The sequence below is a fragment of the Ictalurus furcatus genome, chromosome 22 (genome assembly GCF_023375685.1).
Source record: "Ictalurus furcatus strain D&B chromosome 22, Billie_1.0, whole genome shotgun sequence".
In the NCBI taxonomy this organism is placed as follows: domain Eukaryota; kingdom Metazoa; phylum Chordata; class Actinopteri; order Siluriformes; family Ictaluridae; genus Ictalurus; species Ictalurus furcatus.
Window position 1 is genome coordinate 9590855 of NC_071276.1, and position 26653 is coordinate 9617507.

At 41.4% G+C, this 26653-nt stretch overlaps 1 protein-coding gene across 5 annotated transcripts in view; it reads left to right on the plus strand.

The window, feature by feature from the left end:
- apba1a (amyloid beta (A4) precursor protein-binding, family A, member 1a) overlaps positions 1-26653 on the plus strand; it is a 56852-nt gene that overhangs the window by 12531 nt on the left and 17668 nt on the right. For all 5 annotated transcript variants that reach the window (XM_053654128.1, XM_053654133.1, XM_053654129.1 and 2 more), the window contains exons 2-3: positions 6417-6547; positions 21595-23064. In XM_053654128.1, the coding sequence (XP_053510103.1) occupies positions 21664-23064 (1401 nt within the window). In that variant the 5' untranslated portion in view covers positions 6417-6547; positions 21595-21663. The remainder of the gene's footprint in view (positions 1-6416; positions 6548-21594; positions 23065-26653) is intronic.

A 26653-nucleotide genomic window follows, 5' to 3' on the forward strand; every position in this document is an offset into this window, starting at 1 on the left:
AGACCTTAGTGCAAAATGTGTCATGCAGTGATACCATTTGTACCGTACATGTAAGAGTGATTTTAATGGGGAACCAGTCTGTACAGGATTTCACTGAGTTTTTTTGTGATTGTTGTGGCCAAAAATGCTTGATTTTGCTGTTTTTTTTCAAAATTGCATGAGTTTTTTTGCGAAAACTACTTGAATTGGTGAAATCACAATTGCACGAAGTTGTTCTTCGCAGTGATGTTTGTTGGTAAGCGAGACCTTTTAGCTGTACTCATGTTCAACACACGTGAATCGAAGAGGGCTTTGGCTAAATGCGCGTCGTGATGATGTCACAGGACGCCTCTTGGCCCAAATCTGCAGAAAATCTGGTGTACGTTCCTCGAGTTTGTGTTAATTTCTGCAATTGCAAAATCCTGGAGCGACAGCTTTAATCTGAGGCTGAGATTTTACTTTTATGGTCTTACATTCGGCTTTGTTTTCCCACCACAGTTTTCTCAGTGTCTGAATATCAAATAATGATATTGTATTTGCTTTTACATCACATATTTTCTTTATCCTCTTATATTTGTCTGTTATATCTATACAGCAAGACATGAGTCACACCCTGTATAAGGTATTACATTTTTGCTAATACACAAAAAGAGAATTCTGCTTGTTAGATCGGTCATACCAAAATCACTGCACTACCGTCTACATAAGGTGTGTTGATTTGTGTATAATATATTTATGTACAGTCATATGAAAACATAAGTACACCCCATGGAAATCGTTGGCTTTTTTTGACATATTTGGACAAGCAAACATTTGATCCTCCGAGTACACGCAAGAAAACCCTCAAACATATCACAAAGAATGTCACATGGAAGAGTGGTCAGAAATTCCAGCAAGCCTCCTGGACAATTATGCAAAACGTCTAGAAGTTATTTCTGCTAAAGGGTGTAATACTAGCTTCAGAGGCCAAGGGTGTGCTTTATTTTTCACAGAAGAATATCACATCTATTGATATTTTAGTTGAATAAAGGATTGAAAAAGCTCATTTTCCTTGTGGTTTTGCTCAACTGTATCAACTTTGTTAACAGGCACAGTTTTTCAAAGATGAAAATATTTGCTTGTCCAAAAAAAAAAAAAAAAAGGCAACAATTTGCATGGGGTGTACTTATTTTTTCACATGACTGTATGTCTCTACACTTTTGAATTTGAAATTCTGTTTAGTTTAATGGCAGACATGTGTGCTGCAAAGAATGACGTCAGTAAATTTCAACACGTCTAGCAGGAAATCCCTTCCTGCAGCCACGACCCCACCCAATGACGTGATCTTGTTATTGATGAGAGTGCCAGGTTTGAGGAGAACAGCAAGGTTAATGACACAATGACAGTGTGTGATAAGGATGAGAATATGTCTGTGCTGTTGTATGTTTATCCTCAACCTAAAGATCACCCTTCCTCACATACAGCACCATCGGGAGCCATTATACACATTTGCAATAGTACACCATCTCTCTCTCTCTGTGTGTCTCTCTCTCTCTCTGTCTCTCTCTCTCTCCAGATCACTGCATAGCTGCTAATATTAGAAAATGCTTTCATTTCTATCTATTGTGTCTAAACCTTCAAGTGATGACTAGGAAAAAAAGTTTGTTGTTAGAATTAGAAAAGAGAATCTATCCAATCCAATCTGTGTATTATCATTGATGAGGGTGTTGTAAACCTATACAAGACCCACTGGTGATATTTCCAGAACACTGTTATTTAAGTGAAATACATCATTTTAACAGAAAGAAACTCGATCTAATCGTTTGTTATTTGTTCACGAAGGTCTCACATCCCTGTGTTCGAATCTTGCCGATTTCTCCATTACGCAACTATTAGTCATCGTTTTTTGGGGGGTTTTTTTGGTCCCTTGGTTATCAGTCGAATAAGCGCAAACGAAAAGGGCCAGACAGGAACTCGGTGATGCCTTTTTATTCAGTTCAGCTGCTGTGTTCGAAAAACAAAATCCGAGTTATTGTAGTAACGATGCAGAAATGTCTCGGCACATTAGGAGAGCATCAATTCGCTGTCGGATCACGTTATTGGTGAGGGAGAGAGTCAGCAAGTGGGAAGCAAAAGGACAGCACAGCGTCTCTGAAAACAGAGAAGTCACTGGAATGTGGAGCAAAAAGGAACCGAAAAAGGAACCGATTTTCTTTCTTTTTTTTTTTTTGAGGTTGGGAAACTATTTCATGGCCGATAACATTTATGCATGTGATTAGACCGTCATGTTTCATGTGAGTTACGTGAACACAAATGAACAGTGAAAGAAAACTAATGCATCCATCACTCACACACACACGTCCACACCCTGAGGTAGGGGTGCTTTTAACTGGTGGATGAAAAATAGCCTGTAGGAGACTTGAACATGGCACTAACATAAATGGTGCTGTCAGCCAAGGACAGGCGTGTGGGAACCTCCGGCCCAGATACTGACAGTAGCCTGAGAGCATGGCACTCTGTGTCTTAGTGTGTGTGTGTTTTAGTTTTTATGAAGAAAAATCAAGCTCTGGAACTGGTGCTTTTTTACATTTCATATCATAATGAATATATAACTGATAGATTGTAAAACCATGCTATGATGATCTTTATTTCGAGATTGAAATTAAGCCGTGTGCTGTCCGTGGCTAAGGCTACCACTGATCCTTTTATCTCAGTCACTGAAATATGTTACACTTGTCCGTTTCAAATTAATTGGCTCATGCTGAGACACCAAAGCAGTCAGATGAAAAGTTGAAGGAATACTCCAGTGTTTTTCAAACCTGCTCTCTGTCCACAATTAAAAGCAAGTATTGTCGGTTTCTCTAGGGTTTGTTTTATTTGCTTCTTTGAACATGTAGTCCTGTCTACGAAAAGGTGAATTATACAGATGAATGTACTCTTCTGACGAAATGTGTACGATTTTCAGGATTGATTTTCGCTGGATTTATAAATTTCCTCTATAAATCACAGCGAAGGGTGTGTCTTGAAGCATGATGTACACGTGCTCATCACCTTGAAAGTTCCATTTGTACTACATACACCTCATTTTAATAGAAACGGATTGTTTTGTCTTGTATTATAAGCTCTCGTTGTAGTACGTGTGGCTGCGCAAGTTGCATTTGATCTTTACAAATTCACATGCCCATAACATGTATGTTGGATTTACCTGTGTTAGGAACTCAGTATCTCACCTCATGGAGCACTTTATTAGGAACACTATACTAATACTGTATAGGGCCTCCATTTGCTCTCAAACACAGCCTCTGTCCTTCATGGCGTGGATTCCACAAGATGTTGGAAACATTCCTTTGAGATTCTGGTCCAGGTTGACATGATTACATCATGTAATTCCTGCAAAATTTACAGTTGCACTTTCATGATGCGAATCTCCTGTTCCCAAAATGTTCTACTGGATTCAGATCCGGTGATTGGGAAGGCCACTGAAGAACGTTGAACTCATTGTCATGTTCATGAAACCAGTTTGAGATGACTTTTTCTTTGTGACATGGCGCATTATCATACTGGAAGTAGACATTAGAAGATGAGTAAATTGTAGCCATGAAGAGATACACATGGTCAGCAACAATACTCAAATAGTCTGTGGCATTCACGCGGTGACTGACTGGAATTAAGGGGCCCAAATGTGCAAAGAAAACATTCCCCACACCATTACACCACCTCCACCAGCCTGGACTGTTGAGTCCATAGATGCATGCTGTTGGTGCCAAATTCTGACCCTACCATCTGTGTTCCTCGGCAGAAATGGAGATTCATCAGATCAGGCTACGTTTTTCCCAGTTTTCAACTTTACACTTTTGTTGAGCCTGTGCCCACTGCAGCCTCAACTTTCTGTTCTTGGCTGACAGAAGTGGAAACAACGTGTTCCTCTGCTGTTGTAGCTTATACACCTCAAGTTTCGAAGTGTTGTGCATTCTGAGATGTTTTTCTGCTCACCACAATTGTACAGTGTGGTTATCTGAGTTACTGTAGCCGTTCTGTTAGCTCAAACCAGTCTGGCTATTCAGTGGTCAGAAATAGGGTGACTAGAGATGCAATATTGATATCAGAGCTGTAAGTGTCATTACTGGTCCAATGCTCACACCCTTGCAGCAACTGAGCTGACTACCTGCAAGCTACTGTTGCTGACTTGTTGAGTATTCCAGAGGCAGGATGACGGTGTTATCCCTGATCCCTGGTGACCGAAAATGTACACAAACCTTTTTGCAATGTTGAAATCAGCCAGATCTAGCAGGTCTTAGGTCTATCTAAATGGTAAATGGTCTGCACTTATATAGCGCTTTGTTAACCTTAGCGGTTCCAAAGCGCTTTACACTGTGTCTCATTCACCCATTCGCTCACACACCAATGGTAGCAGAGCTGCCATGCAAGGTGCCATCAGGAGCAACTTGGGGTTCAGTGTCTTGCCCAAGGACACTTCGTTGTGTGAAGTCATGTGGGCGGGGAATCGAACCGCCAATCCTACGGTTAGTGGACAACCCGCTCTACCACCTGGGCCTCAGCCGCCCGGTTGTACCAAGGGATTATAAATGCAACCACACTTTATTCAGACTGAAAATTTCATTGTAAGCGAGTTTTTGGTAAACAGGACAAAATAACTGCACATACAGTAAAGACGAGCTGGATAGAAACGAATATTTTGTCCCCAACATTTAGAAATTTGTAGTTCTAGCTCCCTGCTGTGTCTCCAGCTGTAGTGACTGGTTGTAACAGTAGGGCTGTTGGTTTAAATTGGGTTTCTGTAGATATCCAGAGCTGCTGCTGTCTCTTGAGTGAACGTTGCAACCCAGCTGCAGACTGCAGAGAACTAGAAAATGCTTTCAGTCACAATCATTGGCTTCCTGGTGTGCTATTAATTAATAAAGATGCACTGTGGCGAGAGATGTGCTTCAGGTTAGAGCTGTGCACGGCAATGTTTTTTTTAAGCCCACTGCAACAGAAATTCTGACCATGCCAGCCAACTCCTGCAGTTATTTCTGTTCCTACCCTCCTGTAATATTGCCTAATGATCTCAGTTGATCCAGTTCTTTGTAAATATAAACACATTAAGTAATCGCTGTTAAGAGGGGGCTTATTTGTAGTAAACCCTAGAAACAGAAGAATTGATTTGAATTGCAGCATTTAGGCCACACTGAAGCTTGAAGATGTCTTACATGCTGGACATCTATGCATAAAATATGCTTTAAAATATTTTAATCCAAAGCTTAATAACATATTAGAAAAAATGCATGTAATGAAAACCTGTGGTTTGAATTGTAGCTGAAACTACTATCAGACCTGCTTTAAAAAAAAAAGAATCAACACCTTCCTACCAGTCAGAATCAGTGCACAACTCTACGTGTTTAATTGGTATGCATGCTTGTGCAAAGTATGTTGTTTTAGTTGTTATTGGGGAAGTGAGGTGAATGCGAATAAAGAGAAGCTTTAATGTACACCGATCAGCCATAACTTTTAAAGCACCTGCCTAATATTGTGTAGGTCCCCTTTGTTCTGTCAAAAAACAGCTCTGACCTGTCGAGGAATGGATTCCACAAGACCTCTGAAGGTGTGCTGTGGTATCTGGTACCAAGACGTTAGCAGCAGATCCTTTAAGTCCTGTAAGTTGTGAGGTGGGGCCTCCATGGATCGGACTTGTTTGTCCAGCACATCCCACAGATGCTCGATCGGATTGAGATCTGGGGAATTTGGAGGCCAAGTCAACATCTTGAAGTCTTTGTCATGTTCCTCAAACCATTCCTGAACAATTTTTGCAATGTGGTAGGGCGCATTATCCTGCTGAAAGAGGCCACTGCCATTAGGAAAAACCGTTGTCATGAAGTGTACTTGGTCTGCAACAATCTTTTAGATAGGTGATACATGTCAAAGTAACATCCAAATGAATGCCATGACCCAAGGTTTCCCAGCAGAACATCGGCTTGTCTGTCGTCAGTTCATTGGTTATCCTTCCTTGGACCACCTTCCTTGGTAGGTACTAATCACTACATCCTGGGAACACCCCACAAGACCTGTCTCTTTGGAGATGCTCTGACCCAGTCGTCTAACCATCACAATTTGGCCCTTGTCAAAGTCGCTCAGATCCTAACGCTTGCATATTTTTGCTGCTTCCAGCACATCAACTTCAAGAACTGACTTCACTTGCTGCCTAATATATCCCACTCCTAGTCTGGTGCCACTGTAACAAGATAATCAATGTTATTCACTTCACCTGTCAGGGGTATTAATGTTATGGCTGATTGGTGAATTGTTTAAGCAGAACTTAAATTAGCCATACAGAGTAATTATCAATTGAACATATTTTCAGCACTCTTAATCGTTATTCAATGATGTTCTTCCCCTTCATTTTGTACTCCAGCGCCACTACTGCTGCTCTGACTTTAAATCCTGTCTCTGTTTGTGCACAGTTAAATGTGTGGCTGTGTCCGAACCTGCACTAACCTGGAGCTGAGAGACTGCTGTCCACTCTGTCCTCTGAGAAAAGCAAACCTCCATTGCTTTCTTCCTGGATAACCCACGGGATAGATGAGCCTAGGAGGTGAGTGTCTATTGTAGCCTGCACACAAGGAGTGAGTTGAAAGCGTATCTTTCCCTTCTCTTTGCCATCAAAGTCTGATTGATTTTGTGCATCCAGCCAGTACAACGGCGTGGGTGCTGTAGCAAAAATAATATCGTGATATTTCCAGAATTTTGGACAGGACAGAAATTTTTAACATTCTAGAAAAGAAATCCAAAACCTAACTACTGAAAGAGGCTACTGGGTAAGTGAATACTTATGTACATGTGCTTTTTTAAAAAAAAAAATAAATTTGCAAAGATTTCAAACAAACTTCTTTCATGTTGTCATTATGGGGTATTGTTTGTAGAATTTTGAGGAAAATAATTAATTTAATCCATTTTGGAATAAGGCTGTAACATAACAAAATGTGGAAAAAGTGAAGCGCTGTGAATACTTTCCGGATGTACTGTATAATTATATGAGCAGTTGCAATCAAAATGATTAAACCCCATTGCAAATCAAGTTCATTTGTCAAAATGTACATACTTTCAGCTGTTTGCAATGAACAAATCAAACAAAAGCAAAATTACTCAAGCCCTTCATGGCAAGCATCTTTAGTACTTACTAGACACCCTTTTGCTGTTATGACCTGCTGTAAACAAGATGCATAGCTTCTGGCAGCGTTCCTGAAGAATCTTAACCCATTCTTCATGAGCAATGGCCTCCAGATCAGTAATATTCTTGGGTTTGTGTTACTTTACCAGTCTTTTGTTGCCCCGTCCCAACTGTTTTGAGACGTGTTGCGGCCATCAAATTCAAAATTACCTTCTTTTTTTTTCCCCTTAAAATGGTACATTTCCTCAGTTTAAACATTTGAGATGTTTTCTATGTCCTGTTGTGAATAACATATAGGTTTATGAGATTTGCAAATCATTGCATTCTGTTTTTATTTCCATTTGACATAGCGTCCCAACTTTTTTGGAATTGGGGTTATGCATGTAGTTGTGTGTTGTTTCTGTCGCACCCTGGTCCTGGAGGAACGTTGTTTCGTTTCACCATGTACTGTATCAGCTGTATACGGTTGAAATGATGATAAAGCCACTTGACTTTGAATTTTCAGTAAAACTATATATTACAGCATTTTTAAACATTTTATTTATTTATTTATTTTTATGTGTAACAGGGGGCAGGGGTTACATGTACACAGGGGTTAGACAGACCAAGAAGATGACACCACAACAAGGTCAAACAAAAAACAAATAACAAAGAAAAGAAAAAAAAATAGGAGGCGGTAAACAACAATTTGAGGTAAAGGAGCTCCCTTAGCTCTTTGGAAATATTCAGAGTTAACAGCATCAGGTTCCGAATGCAAACGCCACACTTGGGATCAACTCTAGACCTTTTATCTGCTTACTTGTAAGTGAAATAATGAGGGAATAACATAAATGGCCATGAAACAACTGAGTAGCCGATTGTCCAATTACTTTTGGTCCCTTGGAAAAAATGATGTATTTTCCACACTGTTCATTTAATTTCAACTCCAATATACTGGGGTAGACGGCTAAAATAACAATAACTTTTCCGATGTCCAAATATTTATGTGCATGACTGTATTTATACTCATATGTGAGTTTAGCTTTCATCAGCTAAAGGCCTGACAGTTTAATATAGGTAATCTGGTAACTATAAACACTTTTTTTGGTCTTGAAGTCCTATTGTGCAGCTTGTGGCAGATCTAGCAATCACAAAGTGTGATCACAAGTGGCCACTAAAGACTTGATGCCTGAAAATTACAGGTGCGAATGGCTCGGATGCCTTACATGCAATCGGATTGCTCAAGATGAGTTCTACTATTAAGTCTGAACAAGGCTTAAAAGCCAGAACCAGACTGCTATAGTCCAGTCTGCAGTAACCTTGGAAAGATCAAATATATAACTGGGGATAAGTGGGTTGGAATATGCATTGGGTGAGCTGCCAGCTGGTTCATACACCAGGAGGTGGAGCGACTGCAGCCTCATTACTGTAACAGGAGCAGATAAAGGAGAGACAGAGTGCATCTGGCCTGCTGCCAAGGAGACATGCTCATCATATCTTCCTCTACAGACAGACAGAGAGAGAGAGACAGCCGGGTTGTGTTGATAATTGACCGCTCAAGCTGACGCCGGGAGGTCCTGAATGTGTCACCTCTTAATGATCTGTCTTTCCCTTGTCTTAACATACAGCTCACACAGATACCATATGCATGGACTGAAGTGCTTTGGGTCTTGAATGTGGACAGATGGAGTCCTAACTATTCCGAGTGATGTGCATGGTGTGTGTGTGTGATGACTTGTCTCCTCTTCTGAAATAATCTCTTTCACACAGACTTTCTCAGGCTTTATCGTGGTGCTCTGAAATCTGCTCAGGCCTTTATTCAATGATTGAGTGGTTTCTGTGGCCAGTAGAGAATTCATTTGTCATTTGAAAAATGTCTTTTTCTGTGCATCTCTGTCAAGGCTGTGAATTCAGCATCATAACCAGTTCCACAGCTTCACATGCGTCTTTGTGCCTCTGTCTCATAGGGAAAAAAAATAATAACCCCAACACAATCCGCTTCCCAGTGTCTCCTTGGGTTTTAAGCGTTAAGATGATGGCAGATGATATGCCGCATTCATTTCCTTCTCAGTGTGTATTAAATCTGTCGTATAAATCCGATTACTCAGAAGGTGTGGATTAATTTTGTATAACAGCACAGCTTACACAATAGTTTTAGCTGTAACATCATAGATGTGTTATTGTTTCTATAGTAACACCTCATACACAGGGATTCCTATACAAGTCATACACGGTGTGATGGACACGCCACATAATCTAAGAGGTTATGCTTTTCCGGTTTCTCTGTAAAATGACAAGCTGTGTCTATGGTCTCGTTAACTTTATGAGAGAAAAGAAGAGGCTGGTGAGGGAACAGCTGTTTACCATTGCTGTGTTGTAAGCGATAACAGGAACTAGCTTATCTCATGGACATTCAACATTATATGTAACTATAAACCATTCAAAAGTGCGATTATGCCATTCGTTATTAAATACAAAAATTGGAATTGGCAAGTCACTGTCATAGAAGTGGAATAACACATTATGGACCATGCTGTTCTCCATTCATCCATTTTCTGTACCGTTTATCCTATACAGGGTCTCAGGGGAGCCTGGAGCCTATCCAGGAGATTCGGGGAACGAGGCAGGGGACACCCTGGACGGGGTGCCAACCCATCGCAGGGCACAATCACACACACAGTCACACACTACGGACAATTTGGAAATGCCACTAAGACTACAACGCATGTCTTGGGACTGGGGGAGGATACCGGAGTACCGGCGGAAACCCCCGAAGCACGGGGAGAACATGCAAACTCCGCTCACACAGGGCAGAGGCGGGAATGGAACCCCCAACCCTGGAGGTGCGAGGCAAACGTGTAAACACTAAGCCACCGTGCCAACCCCACCCCCCCACCATGCTGTTATACAAAAAGAATTACTTTTGTATAGCAGCATGGGATTTCATGTGTTAGTCCTTACATAACAGATTTCACTATTGTCTGTGGCAACATAAAATTGTAGGCTAATTAATTTTCAAAATCCTTTGAATGTGCTGTTGCAGTTTTTATTTTCCTAAGCAGAGCTTATTTTGAGCCTCTAAAATATAGCACACCTGAGTTCCGACACCTCTCAAATATAGCACACCTGCATTCTGGTACCTTTTTATGTGGATCCCGCACCTCCGCAGCTGGATGTAAAGTCTCCCGCAGCAATATTATCAAAACAAATAGTTTTAGTTTTTAATTCACCAAAAGTAAAATAGAACAACAAAAAACAGCAATATAAATGTACAAATATTGCTAATAGCCAATCAATAGCTTCTTTCACATAACGTAATCATTTCAAGATCAAAATTCACCTGAATTCGTCGTGACGAAGTGAAACGTACAGTTGAGTAGCATGCGTTATAGAGTGTGCCATGGCGAAAAGGAAGCTGTTATCATTACCAGCATTTTTTAAGAATACAAACAAAATACTAAAAAGGCCAAGAGAGCGAGCGGCAGCAGGTCACTGATGAAGCAGTTTGGCGACCGTTCCCACGAATAGCCGTGATAACGCTAGCCTGATTGTGTTTAGATGGTTAATCGTTGTCAACCTCAATCAAAGGTCAGGACTGCAGGCAGGCTATGCTAGCACCCGCATTCTCTGCTCATGCAACCATGCGCTTGTAATCCAGGCAGAATGTGGTTTGGTGTTGATCTGCTCTGGATGGCAAAATGTGTACATATCTTTCTGCATTAATGGTGCCCTTACAGATGTGCACGTTAAATGGTAAATGGTCTGCATTTATATAGCGCTTTTATCCAAAGCGCTTTACACTGTGTCTCATTCACCCATTCACACACACACTCACACACAAGTGGTAGCAGAACTGCCATGCAAGGCGCTAACTTGCAGAGAACACGACAGCTGTTTTATCTCATCGGACCACAAAACACGATTCCACTGTGCTACTGTCCATCTCAGATGAGACCGAGCCCAGAGAAGTCGGCGGCGCTTCTGGACAGTGTTGATGTGTGGCTTCTGCTTTGCATTGTAAAGCCTTAACTTGCATCTGTGGATGCAGCGGCGAATGGTGTCAACTGACAAAGGTTTACCAAAGTATTCCCGAGCTCATGTCAGGATATCCATTACAGACTCATGACGGTTTTTAAGACAGTGACGTCTGAGGGATCGGAGATCACATGCGTTCAGAAGGGGTTTTCGGCCTTGTCGTTTACTCACTGAGATTTGACCCGATTCCTTGAATCTTGTTAACTATATTGTGCACTGTAGAAGGTGAAATGCCCAAAATTCTACCGATTTGTCTTTGGGGAATGTTGTTCTCAAAGTGTTGGATTATTTGCTGACGCATCTGTTGGCAGATTGCCGAGCCTCGACCCATCCTTGCTCTTGAAATACTAGGCTTTTTTGAAGGCTCCTTATATACTACGATTAGATGATTGTCTCACCTGTTTCACATCACCTTCTTATTTCAACTTGTGACATCGCTATTAATCCTAAACTGGCCCTGTCCCAACTTGTTTTGGAACGTGTTGCATGCATCAATTTAAATAAATAAATAAATCCATGCCGTTGATTAAGTGAAACATCAAATACCTCGTTTTTATACGTTTTTTTGTTTAAATACAAGTCAAAGTACATTCACAAATCACTCCTCTTTGTTTTTATTACCATTTTCCATACTGTCCCAACTTTTTCAGAATTGGGGATGTATACTGAATGTTTCAAATGTTCTGCATGCTTCCCTTTTATTGACTGTTATGTCAAACCCCCTGTGCTGCTATATAAAGCTCAAATGACAAATAAATGGCTTGCCATCCAGTTACTGAAATACTGCCCTGTAAATTCCATATATTTACTTTGGAAACTCTTTGGCCAGCCACAGAAAAAAATATATTAGTATCTGATGTATTCTTTCTACTGTAGTGTATGGTATTTTTGTCAGGTTGCCTTGAGCTGGTATCAGTTTAATGGAGAACTGAATGCGCTGAGACCCGTAGTGTTCATCGTAACTGCTGGCAAAAGATGTAACCGCAATAAATCTCACTGTGGTTGCAGCACATCCTACCAGTGTATTTGTCTTAAAGTCAAAATTAAATGGAACATAACTTACACAGCCAATCTGCGATACCTACTGCTGAGCTCATATTCAGTTATTTCTGTACCTGATTCACATGATCTCCAAATTAAATTAGTGCGAGTAGGCAAATACCCGAGGAACGGGTTCTTTAAATTAAGTACAGTTTTGTGTTTTAAATTGGCTGAACTGAGATAAGCAACAAAATTGTAGCTTGCTTTTTTAATTAATTAATTATTTTTTTTTTAAAAATGCTGAGAACGTTTCCAGGAAAAATAAATTGGCTACCAGGTGTTGAATCTTTTGGCTTTAAGAGGCTGGGGATTTAATGCACTGCTTTTCCCAAAATTTAAATAATTACTAAATCTCCAAATCTCAGAAAAATCATGATGTAGGAAATGAACCTCTCAATTTAGTTTTGTTTTCTATAGAAAACAGGAATTCTTATTCTGTATCAACATGAACTCTAAATATGCGTGGATGTTTAAGAAAGGCCATAATGAGCATTTAAACAGCATTTAAACTGCCTGTTTTTTGTAAAACTTGTAGTGTATATGCTACAATAAAGGATTAGTCCAGGGTTTTTCCACCATATCTGTCTGATGTTGCCTAGAAAATAGCTTTCCTTTCTCGCAGTGACTGTGTCATCATATACTGTAATGAATAGTAGCATTCTGGTTGACAATTTAAACATTGTTTAGGAACTGAAATGCATGATTTATGCCGAAGGCATGCCATCTACAGGGTGTCCCAAAAGTCTCCAAACATACAGTATGTTTGCCAGCACCAAGTCGGTTCTGCTTTCGTCAGCGGATGTTCGTGGACATCCACTTTTCAGTTGGTCCAAAACACTTCCAGTCTTTTCAAATTTGTTAATAAGTTTGGCAACAGTGTCGTGTGTGTGTGTGTGTCTGTGTGTGTGTGCTTGCCATGTTTCCTGTTAAAGTTCATTGCAACTTTGAGACAGCTTTCCAGTCCAGCCATGAGAATGATTTCAATACGTTTTTTTTTTTGTTAAAGGCGTTCTTAATGGCTGAACTATAACATTATATTATAAAGTGGTCACACACACTGCTGGCTTTTCTGACTTCCTCAATAGCATTTTGCCAGACAACAAATGTTGGATCTGTTCAAATTAAGAGGGTGTAGCTCCGTGTTTACGTCCAGATTCTTTGAAACACTGGACACAGCCGTACGTGTCTTTTTAAAACGCTAAAGCTCATCCCAGTGAATAGCACAAAGCCATTTCTTTTTCACAAGCACACTGGGAAACGTGAATCCCCTGCAGTGATTGTGAGCTGTATTTGCCGCAATTGGTCACTATCTCACCGGAGGTTTTGAAATGCTACTACTTACACTTACACTGCATTCGTAAACGTGGAAGGTCCATTGGTTAAGCCGGCGTTAAAGTACTGATTTTGATTTAAGGTTCAATTGATAAATATGTTTAACTGAAGAATTCATGAATCTATACTTCAAAAAAAAAAGTCTTGTAGGTAAATGTTGATTGACTCCCTGACAGCCGCCACTAGGCTTCCATTATGAGTGAATTTAGGATGAACAGATTTTCCATTCTTTTCTCATGGCAAGGAATTTTCTGTCTGTTGTAATCATACACTGCAGAAGCAGTGAACGGAGATTACTTTGTGAAATGCTGGAGTATTTGTACTAAAGCTAATTGGTTAACAGGTGGTTAAAATTCTGCAGAGATTCTGCACACCCTCGAACTGAGCGTCCTTGACCTGAGGCCTAATTGTCACAGCGTTCCTCATTATCCAGGCAATAGTAATTAGTTCAGCATTGGACGGTTTTTATTGGCTTATCCAGTCACGGTAAATCACAGACTAAATTAGAATTACCGAAGGCAGATGTGCATGGCCCTGAGAGGATGTTGGGCAACAGATCCATACCAGCCTCGGTTATATCGGTCACAGCATGCTAATATATCTTGATTAACAGCTTTTCTTTAAAGTCCTCAAGACGCCAGTTGAAGAGAATGAGATGTACTTCGGTGTGATAGATTGGCCTTGAAGGAAATCTTTGATGTGTTATGAAATGTAAATTTATTTGACCTCTCGTTTGAACTACTGTGTGTATGAAAGTCATTTTGTTATTAAATTAACCGACTTCAGTAGTTTTCTAATTAAGCAGGTCTATATTTGGGAATTTTGTTCTCACAAACATACTCGATATATTCATTACACAAAAGCTTCTGGATTTAAAAAAACAAAACAAAAGAAAACCGACATGAAAGTGAATGTCAATGTAGAGCCGTCTTTGTCTGGTTTCGAAACTTTAAGCTTTAAAAAATAATGAACACTTTGATGAATATGTTTAGGTTAGCATATGACATTTAAATCTCAGGCCATTTGTCATGTCGGTTGTCAGTGAGGCAACAATAACATGGGTCAACCAGACAATGGGGCATTCTCTACTGCAATCTGGCATGCTAAGTATTTCAGTATTTGAGTATTTCAGAAACTGCTAATCTCCTGGATTTTCACACACAACTGTCTTTGGAGTTTTTACAGAATGGTGCGAAAACCAAAAAACATCCACTGAGCCGCAGTTCTATTTGTGGAAACGAGCAGGTACCAAAAAAGAGAATACCAGCTAGACTGGTTCAAGCTGACAGGAAGGCTACGGTAAATAAAATAACTAATTTTTACAACCTTGGTGAGCAGAAAATCATCTGAGATTGCACGATATGTTGAAAGTTGAGGCGGATGAGCTAGAACAGCAGAAGACCGCATCGGTTTCCAATTCTGTCGGCCAAGGGCCCAAGAGTGGCGGCTTGGTGGTACTGGGGCTTGAGACCCCAGCGTTCTGATCAGTAACCCAGATCCTTAACCATTGATTCACCACCGCCCCGCAAAGATCAGTCTTTGGAAAAAGATCCGTTGTTAAAATACTCAGACCAGCCCATAAAAAAAAAACTGGAATAATCGGATTTGTTCCACATTACGCATATAATGTGAGCGTAACCTTAGAAAGGTCGTTTCAACTGCAGCTCTACAACCTCCAGTGATTTTCCTCTTTGAACACTTTAATCCAATTCAGCGCATCATTTACTCTCCTAGTTTAGTTTGTGTTCGGAAATCTTAACCAAGCTGTTAAAAGTATGCTGGGCCTTCAGGACTACTCCATTTAGGTACATACAGTAAATAGGTCTAGACAGTACAGTATATTATAAACACCAGTGCAGTGTTCCAGTGTTCGCTGTTCTCCTACATCTGTTTAGCTAGCTTATTAAGATACAGTCAGATTTGGTTGGCGGTGTGGTGAAGACTGAACGCTTTTTACTGCTGTGTGAATCAGTCAAGCTGTTCACCGTGATGTCACTCTGACTTCCTTGATTCCGTATACATCAGCATACGTAATACAATCACAGCTAAGAAGCTATTTCATGCCGACTAGAAGATGAGCTGCTGTTATTGCTTTAAAGCCACCAGTGATAATCCTGTTAGAGTAACGAGCTATCAGTTTCTCCATGCTGTCAGAGATGATGGAGCTGTGTGTGTGTGTGTGTGTGTGTGTAAAAGAATGTAGAATTGAACGCCTGTTCACATTTATTCACAATTATTATTTTGCTCTGCGAAGTGTGGTTTTTCCGTCCCTGTGGCGATGTCGTCGGATCGGATTGCAGAAAAAGAATCCTGCGCTTGTTTATTTATGGAATTGGATTCTTTATGGAAATTCTGCAAAACATTTTATGTAAATAACCCTCATACCCTGAATCGCATAATGATGCAAGTAAATTAAGCCCTCTTCTTGAAATACGCTCTCCGCTCTTCACCATTCACCTAAACATTAATGCCTATTCAGAGGAGACACACATCCACGGGAGCAAAATGATGTTTTCCAAGTCAAAATATCTTGAATCTGTTGCATAAGGTATTTATTATTATGCTATGAAACAAACATATCGGTATTAAACCTATTTCTCGATATGTTTGTATTCATTTCAAGCTTAAAACCGTTTGAATTCTGTTGGTGGATCATTTCAAGCAGTTATTTCTAGAAAGATCCACAATTACGCACCCATAGAGTAGCGGGGTCAGCATGGTCTGCAGCTGCACAGCTCCATACACAGCAAGTGTTCTGACACCTTTCTATCATCACCAGTGTTAACTTTTTCAGCAAATTGTGGGGGGTGCCAACACAATCGCACACAACTTCACACACTACGGATAATTTGGAAATGCCAGTCAGCTTACACTGCATGTCTTTGACTGGGTGAGGAAACCGGAGTACCCAGAACAAACCCCCGAAGAACGGGGGAACATGCAGACTCCACGCACACAGGGCAGAGGTGGGAATCGAACCCCCTACCCCGGAGGTGCGAGGCAAACGTGATAACCACTAAGCCACCCACATAATTCTTATTATGACATCATTGAGACTTTGTGATACAAGAAGTTGCTCAATGCTGATTGTTCCATTGTTGATCTCTTATATTTAAATATTAGATTGTAACCCTCCAAGCAAATATTTATGACTAAGCGTCACTGGGTAACCGTGTCAAAGGTTTTGTCATACATGTAGTAGGTAGAAATTAGATTTGAAAAATGCTGGAGTATATCTTTAACGATACAGGAAATTCAGTTGTGGGTCATGTCAGCAGCTGGAAGGAAATGTGTCAAGTTACCAATAGTAAGTACACCCTTCCAGAAGGTGGTGCTGGGAGACTGAAAGCCACAAAGCTCCTGTCTCCACTACTGCTAGCTAGGAGGGTGTTTTCTTACAGGGTGTCACCACTCTTCATTTTGTATTGCATCCTGTATTGCAGCAGGATTTATTTCATCATTCCCCTATCTCATGTCTGATACAGACACGCGCACACACACACACACTGATTCATGCACAGCACGTTTGGTGAAAAGCAGATGCCACTGCAATAAGTCAAATCATGTCACGTTGTCCTCCATCCTTCGTTCGCTTTGTGTAGAGTGCTTGGTGTGCAGCCTTGTCCTTGACAGATGACTGTTTGTGTGAGGGCTCATGGAGAGACAGCGTGAGTGAATGGTGGGGAAGGACACACACACACGCACTGATCTAACATGCCAACCTGCTTCGCACTCACAGGGAAGGCCGACTGGCACAGAGAGAAGGTGAGAGAGGAAGGAAGGGAGGGATGGTGGGATGAGCGCTCAAGAAGGTCCTTCAGGGTTTCAGCAGAATGTGTTTTTTGCTTGTCAGCATTTCCGTGTTTGCTCTGCCTTTATTATTGACCTTCATCTGTATTTATGCCAAGGTAAATGGTTACGGCATCACTGTCACCCTCGCCCCCCCCCCCAAGTCATTCTGCTGCATTTGCATACTTTTTGCAGGTTTTTCTGAAAAATCCTGCATATTTTTTTTGGCTTGGTGTTTAGCATGTCTGCCTAGCACCTGTGGGTCATGGGTTTAAATCCTGACGCTGCCCTGTGTGTGTGGCATTTGTATGTTCTCCCTGGCACACCGGTTTCCTCCGCCTGTCCAAAGACATGCGTCGTACGCTGTTGGCATTTCCAGATTGTCTGTAGTGTGTGAATGTGTGTGCGCGATTATGGCACCCTGTTCAGGGTGTCCTCCGCCTAGTGCCGTGAGTTTCCTGGGATAGGCTCCAGGTTCCCCTGCAACGCTGTGTAGGATAAGCGGTATGGATGATGGATGGATGGATCGACAAAAAACACACAGAAAGCATGTTAATGCAATCCTCACTAATCCCCTCTAAAGGCAGTTGTTAGTGAACATTTCAAATACATGTTTGTCCTGGTGGATCCGAATCCGAAGCCCGTTTTGAGAACACTGGGCACAAGGCAAGAGAACGATCTCAGCGGGACGCCAGTCCATCAGATCAAACTTCTTTCCTCAATGAAGTGCAGGTCTTCTCATGGCGTCATTTCCGACTGATGTTCAACCATCACAGTGCACCCAAACAAACATTAATGAAACACTATCTGCTCTCTTCCTTATACACATTTGGCTAGTGTGCTCGAATTGAAACGGGAAAGAGGAACGCCATCTTTCCCAGCCAGAGATCCAGCCAGGACCTCATTTACTTTTCTTTTAATGGTGGTGGATGGCTCTGGAATATTGAGACAATTAGTGGGGATGTTTTTATTGTTACACCACTCATAAGTCTTATTCTTATCTAGATTTGTACAGCTATGAAAACATGTAACAGTACAGCAGGGGTCATTAACTGGCAGAACAGCAAAGTATTTCAGAGGCTGAACGGAGTACATGAAAAGTACTGCAGCAGAGCCGATAAACATCCGCGGAATAAACTGCCTGTACTTTTGCGTTTCCTAAACAAGAACTATCACGGCTTCTGTAGCAAATCTGTTATTGCTGCTTATCCAATCATGTGCATTTATGTAAATTATTTCGCTGAAGGCAGCTCATCAGATCAGAGATTAGCTGCAGGGTTAGAGATATTAGTTTAGAAAACATTTGCTTCACATCCTCCAAGGTTGGGGGTACGAAACCACGCCTCCGCCGTGTGTGAACGGAGTTTGCACGTTCTCCCTATGCTTCAGGTGTTTCCTCCGGGTACTCCGGTTTCCTCCCCCAGTCCAGAAGACGTGCGTTGTAGCATTTCCAAATTGTCCACAGTGTGTGAATGTGTGTGTGATTGAGCCCTGCGATGGGTCTGCACCCCGTCCATGGTGTCCCCCACCTTGTACCCCGAGTTCCCTGGGATAGCCTCCAGGCTCCCTGTGTAGGATAAGGGGTATGGAGAATAGACGGCTGGATGGGTCTCTGTTCTGATTAGAGACCTGATGACACGGCTTGTTAAAAAGTTGAAGACAAAAAAAACTTATGACGCATGGACAAATAGTTATGCTTTTATTCTCCCTTACGTCAAATTCAAAATATATCTCTTCCACGTCTGTGGTGTTAAAAGTTGAAAGTGGTAACGTGCAGTGTCCCTACAGAAACCAAACATAACCACTTTGAACTGTCTTATTTATAGCCATAAACTAATCATTTAAAAAGTTTTAAAGTTAACTGTCGCCATGTTAGTTTCTTACCTTGTCCTTTTTAAGAAACTGGATCTTCACACATTTGAGTTAAATACCCCTGCAGTACATAACAGATTTCTGCTGACTTATGCTTTTTAAGCTTTTATGGTGTTCATGAGCGATTCAGGGGAAATCTGAGTCACGTACGTGTTTACATGACCATTTGTTTGCAACATCAGATACACAGTGCATTTCTGAACGGATACATTTTACACAATTAGTTCATCATAATTTATACTTGATTTACATTTAACCGAAGAAAGTCATGGAAGTGTACAACAAACATGTGCCGCTGTACATTATAAGTAAATGTGGAGTAAACTGCTTTTCTGTCTTCATTTTATAATCAGTGCAGGGAAATGTGATCAAGTCCTTGTCAGTGAAAATCATACGTGTGCTAGCTAGAGATTAGGTTGAAAGACGTGAGAATTCCTTTCATGCGTAGGATGTGGGGTGTTGGGTTAGTCTTGAAAGCATGAGGAATCTCTGTTTGTGGTTGGAAGAAAGGGTAGAAGTGAATGAATCAGTGAATGAATCAATAGTGCTTCATGTTTGAAATGACCAAATACAGTACGCTTCCTTTTCTACATTTGCGTCTCTGCTCATTATGTAGATTTTCCATTATTCAGTTCCAGGACCGCAAGGTGCAAAAAGCAGGTGCAAGCTGAACGGAGCGCATGTTGTGTAGCAGCGTTCTGACGCCACAAGAAAGATCTGTTTCGTGATGACCTGAGATCGAGGATAATCCGAATCAGATGATCATCCCTTTTGGAAAACATTTGGTTAGCCTTATCGAGCTGATGACGCTATGTCACACATCCACACACTCACGCGCGCCCGCACACACACACACGCACGCACACGTGCACGCACATACACGCACGCTGTTGTCTCTAATTGGTGTTATATTGGAATGAAGAGGACTTCTTGTGGGAGGAAAGAGGAAGGTCTTTGCTATGAGATGGAGGGAGTGTGAAGTTTTTCACAGTTCCATGTATCTCTGCAGTGTGAATATACTTGTCAGTAGTGGCCCAATGGGAGAGCATATCACCGTGGCAACCAGAGCTCACTGCAAATGTGTATGTGTGAGCCAGGTGGATTCTTCTATTTTTTCCTCTCTCACTCTCTTTCTCTCATATGACTAATAAGAGTAGAAGTTACCCCCAATATATCTAATATACACACTGAAACAGGATAAGCCGCTTTATAAAGCGCTGCCGTCAATTTGTGTTAAAACTCTCTGCAGCTCAGCTCCATGTTTATCCACCATGCTGCTTTATGAGTCCCTCATTTATACAGTCACTTGTGATTGTTGTCGTCGACGTTGATATTATGACGCATCACTGATTCGAGCACTATATTTGTGACGGGAAGAATACATTTAGCAAACATGACTCATGCATTTGTTTGCTCCGTATGTGGCTTATAAGCAAGGATGTGGCTGCTGGAAGAAGTACTAATGTATCCTTATAAAGCATAATGATCTAAATATAGAGAGACAGTGTGCAATATTATGAAGGCCTGTGCTGAATGAAGATACATCATCTACATTAATTGAAGTAGTCACTGGAGTCAGAGCTTATATTTGCCTGAAATGGTGGAAAGTCTCTATTAATTGGGACAGACATCATAACAATATATTAAATGTGATTTTGTTAATCCATGTGGATGTGCTGTCTCCCGTCAATTCAGCTCTTTTTAATATTGTAATGATTGGTGCTTAAATAAAACGTTTTCTTTTAAATCTAATAAAGATTACTGCCTGACAGTTTATGGATTATTAAGCTAAATGTGTGAAATCTCTTAATGGAAAGCAATACATTTATTGCATTTGTGTTTGTGTCGTTTTGTAGTTCGGCTCATTTTCACACGTTTTAATTTACGATGTGTATATGAATGAACGGTTAAGCAAAATAAAATGTACACAACTTTAATGTTTATTTCAGTTCAAAGTGGAAAATATAATCGACGTAGATCCAAGCTTTCCAGTATGATTTCACATTCAAACTTTGGGAGGTGGGTCCTAGGGGACTTGTTATAAAGCGACACTAGTAAAATCTGCACGACCAGCTATCGAACTTTGTCATCATGTGTGGGTGGATTTCACAGTCTGCTAAAGTAAAAATACATTTCTGTTTGTCCGTGATTTTTTCTCCCTGGATAATGTTAGTGTTCAGCTATACAGTATGCAAAATGTAAACAAACGGTATGATCAAATGTGTTCTTAATATTTTTAGATTACAGTAATTCATACAGTGTCCTAAACCACATCGACACGCCTAGGTGACATCACTGAATGAGTATTTACTTAAAACACCAAACATTTCCTGGCTGATTTAACTACATTTGGGGTTCTTTTGTATGACTGAGGTGTTCGAGTTTAGTGGCTGAGTCCTGGTTCTCTCTTGCTGTGTTTGCAGGCCCTGTCTGTGCTGCACCTGGCCTGGGGGAGATGATGCAGTAAGTGTAGATCATCATTTGTACTAGCAATGAGCCATCAGGAGGCGCCACTGGACTACGAGCCTGTTGAGGCAACCGAAGCTGACCTGGGCCGCCGAGAGCAGCCGTCCTCCCAGCGCAGACGACACGAAAACTCGGGCCGCTCTCGTCATCACCACAGTGGTAATGGCAGTGAAAACAGCTACTCCCAGTCTGGATCGCAGAGGCAACGCCGTCATGAGGGATCTGAAGGGACCGGGCGACCGCGCACCTCCCGCAGGATGCCTGAAGAAGGTGACGTGGAGCAGCAGCAAGCTCAGCGGCCGATCCCACGGCCAGCAGTGAGCCGCTACCGCAGGCAAGGGGACACGGAGGCACGGCTGAGAGCTCAACAACAACGGCAGAGGCAGAGGGAGAGGGAAAGACAACAGAGAGAGGCAGAAAGAGCTGAGCAACAGCGACTGGAAGAAGAAGAGGACGACCACAGTGCCCTGGCACGCTCTGCAAGTACGGAGAGTGGGTTCCATAACCACACAGACCAGGCCGAGGGTGATGCTGTCATGGCGCTGGAGGCTGAACCTGAGGATGAGGGTATGTACGGTTTGGCACTACGACCTGAGGCGGAGGAATATGCAGAAAGCGCGGAATCTGAGCAGCAACCCCAGTACCCTCCCCAACCCCCTCCACTTCCCCACGAGCCCCTGCAAAACATGGAGCGACCAACCAGACACGATGCCGAGGCACTCAACCCCGGTTACTCCAACTATGTTTACACCCAGCCTCGGCCTGAAGATCAGCCCTATTCCGAGCCCTACGCTGACTATGGAGTCCAGGAGCATGTATACGAGGAGATCCCAGAAGCCCCTGAAGGAGACATGCCTCAGCAGCGTTGTGCTGGACTCCGGCTCCTGGAGCGTGATTCGTACGGGCAGCAGGAGTCTGTGGGTTCCAGACTCCACCACTACGACGAGCGCTCGGACGGTGAATCCGACAGTCCTGAGAAGGAAGCTGAATTCGCGCCCTACCCACGCACCGACAGCTGTGAGCAGGATGAGGATGTTGAGCATATCATGGACGAAGTGAAGGAGAGTTTGGGTTCACAGAGCCTGGAGCACCCTGCAGCAGAACAGGGAACAGACAGACACAAAGATCAAGAGCAGGCAGAAGAGGGGAAGCTTCAGGAGCTAGTGAACGAGGGAGGGAAAGGAGAGGATGGCAGATCCTCCATGAGCAGCCCCTCTGAGGAGTCAGCTCAGGTCAGGAGCAGTAGGCAGAAGAGGGACGCCATCTCCCTGGCCATCAAGGACATCAAGGAGGCCATCGAAGAGGTGAAGAGCAGGACGGTGCGTTCACCCTACACGCCAGACGAGCCCAAAGAGCCCATCTGGGTGATGAGGCAAGACTTGAGCCCCAGCATGGAGTCGGACCTGCAGCCACCACTAGGGGGAGATGTGAGTAAACAGCATGATTATGATCAAGGTGCTTTTTTTGCTTTCTTCAGTGAAGTGTATTTGCAACATGACACAGGGAGGGGGTTTATGGGTAGCCATAGCTCAATTAATAATTTTTTAATGCTGTATGATGTAGAACCTTCATGAGTGTATTGCATGTTTCTAAATGTTGTTAAATAGCTTAAAATAATGTTAACAATACATATCAGCGATCATTTAAAACAATTATTTTTAAACCAAACCAAGAAAGAAACATTGTTAATCGAAGCACGTCTATTTTGCATCACTGCACACCACAATAATAATGCAGATGTGTGTTGTCACTGTGATTGGTCCAAGTGTCTTTCAAGCTGGTGGATTTGTTGGATTTTGAATATGCCACAGTCAGAGTTACAGTTTTTTCCTTTCAAACTAATATGGAGTCGACCAGCTGCTTACTTCCATACAGTACTGTAGACCAGGGACTTTCTAGACTCTTTTGTTGTATTTTCCCTGGTCTTCCATTTATCATGTGCCTGCTGCTGGGTGTGCAGTGGTGCGAACATGTCTCTGCACAGTGAGTGCTGCTCTCTGGACAAATCTCCTGCCTGAGGAAAATACAAGGAGGCTCAAGCACACACTGCACTGGCTTTACCAGTCTCAGCCAGCAGGACTTATCTGTATTCAGTGATGGGAGCATATGACTGGTGCATTCAAATGAGCAACCTTTTACCTCAACAGAGAGAGAGAGAGAGAGAGATTTCCATGTAGTCACAAATGTTCTTGTTTCTTCTCCTCTTCTTCATCTCTCAACTATTCTCACCTTTTGAGCTCAAATATAAATGATTAATTTAATAAATATAATTTTACTATATACAGTAGAATTATTGACTTAATATGCAGATGCTATTTAACTGTTCCCCAGCCTGCTTCTTGCTGAAAGGTATCACATATCATCCTGCATAGTTAAGACAATTGATATCCTTCTCTCCCCCGGCCCCCACCCTCCACACACACAATATTCATCAGCTGTGTATTCAGGGTAGTATGTCTCATTCTGTGTTCTGAACAAAGCCACCGCTTTGTTGCACTGAACAAACAGCAGCTTCTGGTGTGTATAGCAGTAGTATAGAGTGGCGTAAGTATTGCATTTGTCTGAGTCTTATTCAGCATCACACAATTATTGCTTTTTGTGCGATTCAGAAAGGGTCGATATTTATAAGAAACGAAGCATATTTTTTGATGCACTACACTTAAAAAGTATTACACCGTTCAAGTAGTCTGTAGTAGAGGATGACCGATTGGATTTTACTGATACCGATAACCAAGTTGAGCAGTACTGTACCTGCTGATAACCGATTAATCAACTGATAATCTTTAAAAATGGTATTGAATGAAAACATAACACTCAGAGTAAAATATTGCTGAACTTTATTACAAAAGTGAACAGTAATGACTGTAACATGAAAATGTACTGTACTTTGAAAACACTCCAAAGAACAAATAAAAATAGAGACCTCCAAAATGAATCAAAAACACATCAAATAACACAACAAAATTTGTCAGTGATGGTTTTTATTTCGCCTCTAGAGGCCGCTCTCGTACTGTATAATGACAGTAGCCACTCCCGCAACAGACATCACCGGGAAAAACTATCGATGTGCATTTTTGCCGATAACCGATAGATCCAGCAGAGAAAAGACTCTGTGTGTTTCACGATGTAATCCAGCTCACTAGACTCAGTCCCATTGAATTTATTCTGACTGCAGATTCCAAATGAACTCCTTCCTACTTTTTGAATTTATCGAAGGCACTTACTGTTTAAATTGTTTAAATTCCCATAATCCGCAGTGATTTTTTTGTTGTTGTTGCACTTTTCCAGATATTTAAGAGCAGCATTACCACAACTTGTGTGTGCTCTTGGAGGAAAACACATGGCTAGCATTAGTTCAGCAAGATCTTATCATTAATTCAAGCCACATCTCTTGTTCCTCAAAGTCTTAAATGACTTCTTTGTAAAAACACACCTCAAGTGTCCGTCATTCAAAATTCAAAATTCAAAAATACTTGGAAGCCCAGCCTAATGGTCAAAAAGAACAGCTCAGTTCCAGCACACAATAGGGCATGCTGTTATAGTAAAATAATCAATGACCGAACAGATTGACATGACCCAGAACTTTTTATTCTTCTTATAACATGGCGATTGGTTATCTATTACATCTTTTATTAATTAAAAAGTGATGTTTAATGCCCACAGGATAAGCGACTTCTTGGTATCACTTATATTAGAGCAGCTATAAACAGTTGTTCCAACACAAGCTGCTTTTTTTTCTCTCATATGACCATAATAAGAAACAATGCAGCTTGTCATGTTATCGACAGTGGGAAATGTAATGACCATTACAAAGCACCAACACCCAAGACTATGCCCATAAGTGTGTTTACAGAAAACATCACCGTTATCAGCCCTTTTTAGTTTATTATGATCAGATTATTATTAGTCTTAGATTATGTGGAGCAACTGCCATACATCTGCCCTAACCCTAACCCTGCTTGGTTTAATATACTGTGTACTAGTTTGGTGCTTGGTTTAATATACTGTGTACCAGTTTGGTGCTTGGTTTAATATATACCGGTTTAGTTATATACATTAACGTCAGTTTAATTAACTGATTCTTAAGCTGTATGTAAGCATAGTTACTGTGACAGAACTCCATATAGTACTTGAAAAATGTTTCAAGTTGTTCATGAGGCTTTACCAAGCTATCCACTGAATTTAGATCACGACTTCATTTATTCTTTTATGTGATGTCATTTACCCATGTGAGTTCATCGCACCTCTTGTTTTTGTCTCCTACAATATAATTTATTTAGTGCTAGTGAGCGACACAGAAGGAAAATGTGTGTAAATAATTCAGCGAGACTCACGTAACAAACACCGGAGGAGGGGAAAAAAAGGCTTTCTTCCATAATAAGCTCACATAAGTGCTGATTCTGGGTGAGCAAAGCACTTATTTATGCCACGGTTTGAATTTATGGAGCAGGCGTGATACAATGGGAGTCTGTTTTATGATTTTAGTATTCAAATGTGGTAGAGCTCACAGTGGAGTGCTGTGTTTATGGTCATCATTTAACTCCTCGTGTGATGGAGAAACAGGCTTTGAAATAATTCAAACATGACATAGCTCTTTCACTGGTAATCGTACTACTGATGTAGGTACCACAAGGCACTTAGAGCTCCTAAATGTACTTATTAACAATAGGAAAAAATAAAGTTACAATAACCTGGTTGTATAAGAGTGTACACCCTTTTATAACTGGGGATGTGGCTGTCTTCAGGATGAACCAATCGCATTCAATCTCATGGTTTTAGTAAATATCCTACAGCTGTCATCAATGAAATTATTCTGATTAACCCCAAATAACTGCTGAAGCCATGGTCCGCAAAGAGCTTACAAAGCATGCATAGTATCTCACTTGTTGAAAGATATCAATCAGGAAAGGGTTATGAGAGAATTTCCAAAATGTTAAATGTTGACAGTGACATCACCAAGAGCAGGACGTCCCTCCAAAATTTATAAAAGAACAAGACACAAACTTGTCAGGGAGG